This window comes from Boleophthalmus pectinirostris, unplaced genomic scaffold, assembly GCF_026225935.1.
Source record: "Boleophthalmus pectinirostris isolate CB_2022bp ecotype Guang Dong unplaced genomic scaffold, ASM2622593v1 HiC_scaffold_312, whole genome shotgun sequence".
Lineage (NCBI taxonomy): Eukaryota > Metazoa > Chordata > Actinopteri > Gobiiformes > Gobiidae > Boleophthalmus > Boleophthalmus pectinirostris.
This window is the reverse complement of record NW_026571306.1, coordinates 1-7,371: the sequence shown is the minus strand read 5'-3', so window position 1 is coordinate 7,371 and position 7,371 is coordinate 1. Positions and strand designations below refer to the sequence as shown.

Sequence of the window (7,371 nt, the reverse complement as noted above, 5' to 3'; positions counted from 1 at the left end):
AAATAGTATTTGATTATGTTATAAATGGGGGCATAGACATTTTTTGAATTTCCTTCGGGATTAATAAAGTATCTAACTATCTATACATATATAATTCTATAGATTTCTGAAAGAAATATTCATACTAAACACAAATAGCAAAAGCTAATATAAGTAATTACACTTTTTTGTTGCACCCACACTGACAGAGATGTCAAACCTTGTTCTAGTTTTTGTTTCATTTGGATAAATGCTAACAATTGCATATTAACCATAAATCAAGGCAATAAACCTGGAATCTGACTGTGATTTCTCCTATAGAATTCTGATATGTCCTATATACTATAGCATGTTGTGATGTCACATGAGTGCAACCAATTGGCCTAGATGGGCATATAAACTATGAATAAAAACTAGTTTAGTCTTTGCCAAGAATTCAACTTTATGTGCATTTTGTAACTAATTAATGGTCAAATTAATATTTTTACGACATTTTTTGATAACCCTACAGAAACATTGGTAAATAAGAAATTTTTGCAATTCCCATATCACGCCACTAGGTGTCACTCAATGATCATACAATAAACCATATCCGTCATGTCCATTATGTCAGGTGCATTACCTTTCCAGCGAAGGTCACGAAGATCCACCACTGAGAATAAATGTTCACAATCTGAGAGCACGCACGTGGCTGGTTCTCCTGTGTCATTATATTTCTACCAGTTTTATTAGAAGTCATGATAGTTTTCAGATGCATTAAGGCCAACAGTAATCGACTCATTTACCATTTTTTAAATAAAAACTTACCTTGGGGCACTTTTTTTCTCTAAAATCTAGTTGCATATTAGTGCACAGACGCCTGTACATTTCTGTTTAGACCACTGATTTCTCTCCCAGTCTGTAACTTTCTCAGCCCAAAAGCGATACTCTAATGAAGCTCCAGGTGAATGATAATCCACTCTTGGCTCTTTTCAGTCTGACACAGGTTTAATGGAGTTTCAGGTTAAACTTGGTGGTGATGGAGCCAGGATGGAGCATGTGTGCATGACGTCATTTCGCCATGTACTGTGCGCCATTTTGGAGGAAAAAAAATCACGGATAATTTCCGTGGTCTTGACAGATCTGGACCCGAGTCTTAACACTGATTTTGGATGCTATCTATTTCCCTTAGCAAGCCACATTGGTTCATAAGGTATCGGACGCCGTGTACAACAAGAGCTGCTAAATGAAGCAATGGCGGGTAAGCGACTTTTAAAGGAGGGAAAGGGGTCCTCCTCACTTGCTGTGTGTGATGGCCTGAATCTGCAAGTTAGCCACACATCTTTAGCGCTAAGTTGCTAGTTGTCAAAATGTGCCACTGTCAGATCATTTTACCGCGGGACGATCAGCTTTCACAGACTGCCTAATGATGTGCCCTTTTCTGCAGGAGTTGCAAGTGGAAATGATTTCCAGTGGTGTTTCTCTCAAGTGAAAGGAGCTATAGATGAAGATGTTGCGGAAGGTATGTAGCCACCGTTAGCTGTGGGGCTAGGCTACAGCGGCTTTTAGTAAGTTGGTGTGATGATGCTTCAGGGGCTCACCGTGTGATAATCGATAGCCATTATGAGACTGATTGGATGTTACGGCTTAGCTCTTGTGTGCGGCATTGTTTATACGGGTGATTTTAATTTAAACCATTGGCTGTTTCTCCTAATGCAAGTGTGCCGCTCTTTAGCTTTATGCTAGTGTGTGGCTAAGCTATTAAAGGGGAGCGACCGCGTCCATGACGTAAATGCTCTGCGTCCATAAGTTGTCTAATGACATCATACTGCTGTTGATCTATTCATCCATTCATGTTTACACATAATACAGACTTGTACATTCTGTGCTGAGGAGCTGAGGGCGTCCTAGCTGCTGCCTCAGAGAGCTCTGTGTGATCTGTGCTTCCTGTGACTCACTCTGATTTGTGCCCACTTTCAGCCGACATAATCTCAACTGTTGAATTTAACTATTCTGGAGAATTACTTGCAACTGGAGATAAAGGAGGCAGAGTAGTCATTTTTCAACATGAACAGGAGGTAAGATCCATATTGTAAACACTTAAAGGTGCACTATGTAACTTTTCTGGCGGGTCTGCCTCCTGCTTGTCTCCATGGAGACAGTATGGCTTTAAACATGTCTATCTGCCCACCACTCTGAGGAAGACGCTAGTGAGCAGTCGAAACTGTCAGGTGTGAAATTACACTCTAGGTCTGAAAAAAAGAACCTAATAACATATGTCTATCCGTATGGGGTACAAGCAGGTGACACCAAGTTACACTTCAGATCTCAGGAGAAGGGAGCCCATTCACAGTAAGACTGCATGTGTTTCAAATAGAAACAACTCTTAATTGAATAAATGCAGGGTGGATGTGTCTTATTGTGGACTATTCAAGCAAAGTAATAACATTTTCACAGAGACAAGTGGGTGCCGGACCCTGCATAAGAAAAGTTGTAAAATGCTCCTTTCAGTGCCATTACCACTGATTATTATGTCATATCAAGACTTATAATGGCTCAAGGCCTTTCAATGTGGCACTGTGTCTGGGATTCGTAATATATTTTGTGTTTTATGTAACCCCTTACTTTTTCTAATTTATGCTAATGCTTTAATGACTGAAATTAATGGATATCAAGATTATAATATTACATTTTTGTTTGAATTTATTCATAGATTTAACATAAAATATTTGTTTTTGTTTCAGTCAAAGAATCGCCCACATCTGCGTGGAGAATACAATGTCTATAGCACTTTTCAAAGTCATGAGCCAGAATTTGACTATTTGAAAAGTTTAGAAATTGAGGAGAAAATAAATAAAATACGATGGCTACCACAACAGAATGCTGCTCACTTTCTACTTTCAACAAATGGTAGGACATTATGCATTTTTTCTCCCTATTGTCAGATTGATATTCAATGTATATGCCATCTTTTTGTGTGTTGTGTTTTACAATAGATAAAACTATCAAATTATGGAAAATTAGTGAAAGGGATAAAAGAGCAGAAGGTTACAATCTAAAAGACGAAGATGGACGTCTTAGAGATCCCTTTAGAATCACCGCCTTACGGGTATGTTTGGATTCTTCTTTCCCCAAACTTCAAAACAACAACAAAATTAATGTATCGCATCGCCTTTCAGGTACCTGTTCTGATGCCAATGGATCTTATGGTGGAAGCGAGCCCACGCAGGATCTTTGCAAACGCGCACACCTATCACATAAATTCCATTTCTGTAAATAGTGATCATGAAACGTACCTCTCTGCAGATGACCTAAGAATAAATCTATGGCACTTGGAAATAACAGACAGAAGTTTTAGTATCCTTTATTCATCATTTGAGAAACATTCACTTCTAATTTTTTGTGTGCAATACAAAAAAATACTTCCTTAACAATTTCTCCCAGATATTGTAGACATCAAGCCTGCCAATATGGAAGAACTCACAGAAGTAATCACAGCTGCGGAGTGCCATCCACACCAATGCAATGTATTTGTGTACAGCAGTAGCAAAGGCCATCCGCCTCTGTGACATGCGAGCGGCAGCACTATGTGATAGGCACTCAAAATGTGAGTACCTAATTTTGAATGATGTTAGCTTACAATCATTCATTCCGCTTGCCTGTTTAGTGCTGTAAAACTTGTTTTGTTATACACTAAGTGTTTTGAACATCAAATCCAGACTCCTATTTCAGTGAATATTTTCAACAGTTCAAGTTCATTAATTGCATTTAGTGTGACTTTTTTAAACCTGTTGTGCACAAGTAATTTTTGTATGGATACATATTATTTTCACTGTTGTAGTGTTCAGCCTGAGCAATGAGTATTATGTTCCTTTTGCAAGTCTTTGAAGAGCCTGAAGATCCGAGCAGCAGATCCTTTTTTTCTGAGATAATTTCCTCAATTTCGGATGTAAAGTTTAGTCACAGTGGACGCTACATGATGACACGTGATTACCTCTCTGTCAAAGTATGGGACCTAAATATGGAAAATAGGCCAGTGGAAACATATCAGGTGTGTTTGCTCAGCTACTAATGTGAAATGTCATGCACAGGCATTTATAATATGTAATATTTATTGTTCACACTTGTTTCTTTTAGGTCCATGAATACCTTCGCAGTAAACTCTGCTCATTGTATGAAAATGACTGTATCTTTGATAAGTTTGAGTGCTGCTGGAATGGTAGTGACAGGTAGTGACATGTTAATAATTTGAATTCAACACTGGCGTTAAAAAATTCTATAAGAGTATTAACTAAAGTAATTTATGTTCCCTCTTCTCTCAAGTGCCATAATGACTGGCTCCTACAATAACTTCTTCCGAATGTTTGACCGGAACACCCGGAGGGATATCACACTGGAGGCTTCGCGAGAGAGCAGCAAACCACGAGCCACTCTCAAACCGCGGAAAGTTTCCACAGGAGGGAAGAGAAAGAAGGATGAAATCAGCGTGGACAGCCTGGACTTCAACAAGAAGATCCTGCACACCGCGTGGCACCCCAAAGATAATGTGATAGCTGTGGCAGCCACCAACAACTTGTACATTTTCCAGGACAAAATCAATTAAAAGATTTTGGGACTCCAGTGGATAGGGCTTTTACCATACCTGTGTAGTTAAGCCTACTACTTGTCTATCTGTATAAGAAGAAACGGCCTGGTTGTCCTCCAGGTCAAGAAGCTGAAAGCACGTCTCGACTTTTTTGCCACAGGAGGTTGACCCCATAGGCTTGTTTTATTTTGAGTCTGAGCTTAGGTTGATTTCGCCTTTGGCATCAGGGCAATCAACATGCCCCCTGACCCAGAATGCCCAATTCGGGTCTAATTGATGGAATAGCCCTCCCTGGAGGTCAAACTCTTGAACGTTGGTGTTTGTGTTGACATTTTAAGCCTTCATTTCATGATTTAACAACAGAACTCTTGGAAGCCCTAATGATGACGTCTTGTCAAAGTTATAACACCATTTTGAAGATTTTGGGCCCACTGAAGCACGCATCATTGGCCAATAAGCTTGACTGTAACATTCCCCCTGGCCATTTATTCAGGCCAAACCACAGGTGGAAGAGACCATGAATTTGGAACATGGACTTTTTCTTTCTTTTCCCTCCCTTTTACTTTATCCGTCAATACGATGACATAATTTCACTGACTGTATCTACTCAAGTACACGTTGTCATCCACATAATAAAAGAAACTAAAACTACAGATGTGTTTTAAATTTAGAAGTATGTATTAAAACATGTTTATTGCTTTGCATGTTTTTTATGTTGTAGAGAGCTGGAAATGTTCAGTCACACCACTGTCTTTGGAGCAGATCTCAAAAACGTAGGGGAAATATTATTTTTTGTCTCAGATTCACTGCTGAACACAAGGACATGTCTATAAGAACATTATTTTTACGTTGACCATATTGCAGGACGCAGGCTGAAAAAGTACAAGGCACAAGTTGGGGCCCAGGACAAAGGGAATCTGCAGCCTTAATATCTACTTTTATCTGTGACAGCTACGGTTTATGTCCCCAGACGTTTTAAAAACCTCATGTGCATTATTTGTAAATCCTATTTTATGTTCATACACTGCTGCTATATGTGGCTGTCTATGGAATCACCAAGGAGGAAAATTGCACAGCATACAGTTAATGTGCCTCCAGATTGTTAATAAGTAGAAATTTCAGACAGGCCTCATACATGTGCCCTTACTCATTTACTAAAATATGAATTTCACCAAAATTTTGACCACATGTTGCATATGTGGAATCTGTAGTTGTGAATGCGGAAATGAAGGTTGACTACACACATACTGATGACATTAAAACACATAATAATGCATTGTCTTGTCCAATGATTCCTAACATGGTGGCAATGTATTCACTTGTTTATTATTTTGACCAAAGTTCAATAAAATTTGAATTGTGTTCATTTTTATGTCATCATTTAAATGCTTTAAATAACTGAACAATCAAACACATTATGTAACATTTTTATTTAGCTTATGAAACACAATAAGGACCATAAATGTTTTTTATACACTTGTAGTACATTCAAAAAAGCTGAAAAATCAGTAAATGTAAAAATCACGTAACTAGATGATCCCTTTAGAATGATTCTTAAAATTTTCAAAATAAAATCTATTTGGTTGATTTTCATTTTAATAAATGGCTCAGACACATTGATGTAGATATATAAAAAGCAGCAACGGTCATCTGGCTGAGCAGGAGATACTGAGAACGCAATGAGGACTTGCTTTATAAACTGATGGTCAGTGTAGCTCCCTCTTGTCCCTCTGGAGCTGCACAAAATCCAGTTTTAAGGCATGAGCTGTATGACCACTACAATGTGACCAACTTAATAGGTTGAGGGGTTATGGGAAGTTAGGCGCTTTCCAATGTATATCCTTAAGGACAAAAAACTGTGTTAGTACATGCATGTGTGTTGATTTGTTTAATAAATGAGAACAAAAATACCTATTTTTGGTTCCATACAGTGTAGTATATTCATATTGTCCATTAGGTGTGACTTTGCTTACCCTACTCCAACAGCCAGGATGTGGGAAATGATTAATGATGGCAAAAACAGCTTCAGAAAGTCAGCTGAGAGAATGCCTCCCTTTTTCATGACACTGGTGTTCCTAATGCTGAGAGAGGTCGTGCGCTTGGGGTGCTTCAGCAGGAACTCCCTACAGAGAGCCACATTAATTTTTCATTGGTGTGAATAAATTATAATAAATGGTGGGCTGATTAATGTCACATTGCCCTCTTTGCACATACAGATGCCTTACACTCCATGAACTGCAAATAATAAACCCAGAACATTAGGTACTAATTGTGTTGCTAATCGATTAATCTGGCAATTATTCTTTCAATGAATTGATCAGTTGCTTAGATCACACTACCGCACAAGGCCATGCTGATGGAGCACTAAATGTGCACATGTAAAATGTAATTCTGATGTAATTACTTTCATGTTCTGGAGTGGAGAGAACAATTATTCACTTACTAAATTAGTTCTAAATTATTTCAATAATCAATTACTTGTGATTAACCAGTTGATTTGTTTTAGCCCTATCATATTTTATAACATTTTATTCAACTGTAATGTCGATATACATACTTGGGGGGATTATTTTCTGGTCGACTGGACCAATCCCAAATCCAGTCAGCATTTTTCTTCAGCAGGTTGTCTACTTCTCGTCTTCTTTCTTGAAAGTCTTCATCTGACTGAAAAGAAAAATCGTGATTATATAAATGCCATGTTTAAAAAGATTCTTGCATTACTTAAACATATATAGCCTAATGCATTAAATGGTGGCAAATCTACCTGTGTACTGTTTCCTTCTGAGCCTCTCCACACAAGGAGAGGGGTCTGGGCTCTGAGAGGGCTA

The 7,371-nt window shown here is 38.3% G+C and overlaps 2 protein-coding genes across 2 annotated transcripts; one reads left to right on the top strand and one right to left on the bottom strand.

Moving 5' to 3' along the window:
• The first annotated feature begins 1,044 nt into the window (after positions 1-1,044).
• On the top strand, positions 1,045-5,194 carry LOC110157013 (protein phosphatase 2, regulatory subunit B, delta). Its single transcript, XM_020921252.2, is given in 11 exon segments — positions 1,045-1,219; positions 1,406-1,480; positions 1,939-2,036; positions 2,703-2,868; positions 2,955-3,067; positions 3,138-3,315; positions 3,403-3,511; positions 3,513-3,565; positions 3,840-4,009; positions 4,096-4,187; positions 4,282-5,194. Coding segments are annotated over 11 exon segments (1,341 nt in total). The 5' UTR covers positions 1,045-1,212; the 3' UTR covers positions 4,562-5,194.
• Positions 5,195-5,954: 760 nt separating this feature from the next.
• Positions 5,955-7,367, bottom strand: bnip3 (BCL2 interacting protein 3; the record flags this gene model as incomplete). The annotated part of the gene is made up of 4 exons (XM_055161065.1): positions 5,955-6,384; positions 6,517-6,666; positions 7,101-7,207; positions 7,308-7,367. Coding segments are annotated over 4 exons (366 nt in total), but the record flags the coding sequence as incomplete, so codon positions are not given.
• Between the last annotated feature and the right edge of the window lie 4 nt (positions 7,368-7,371).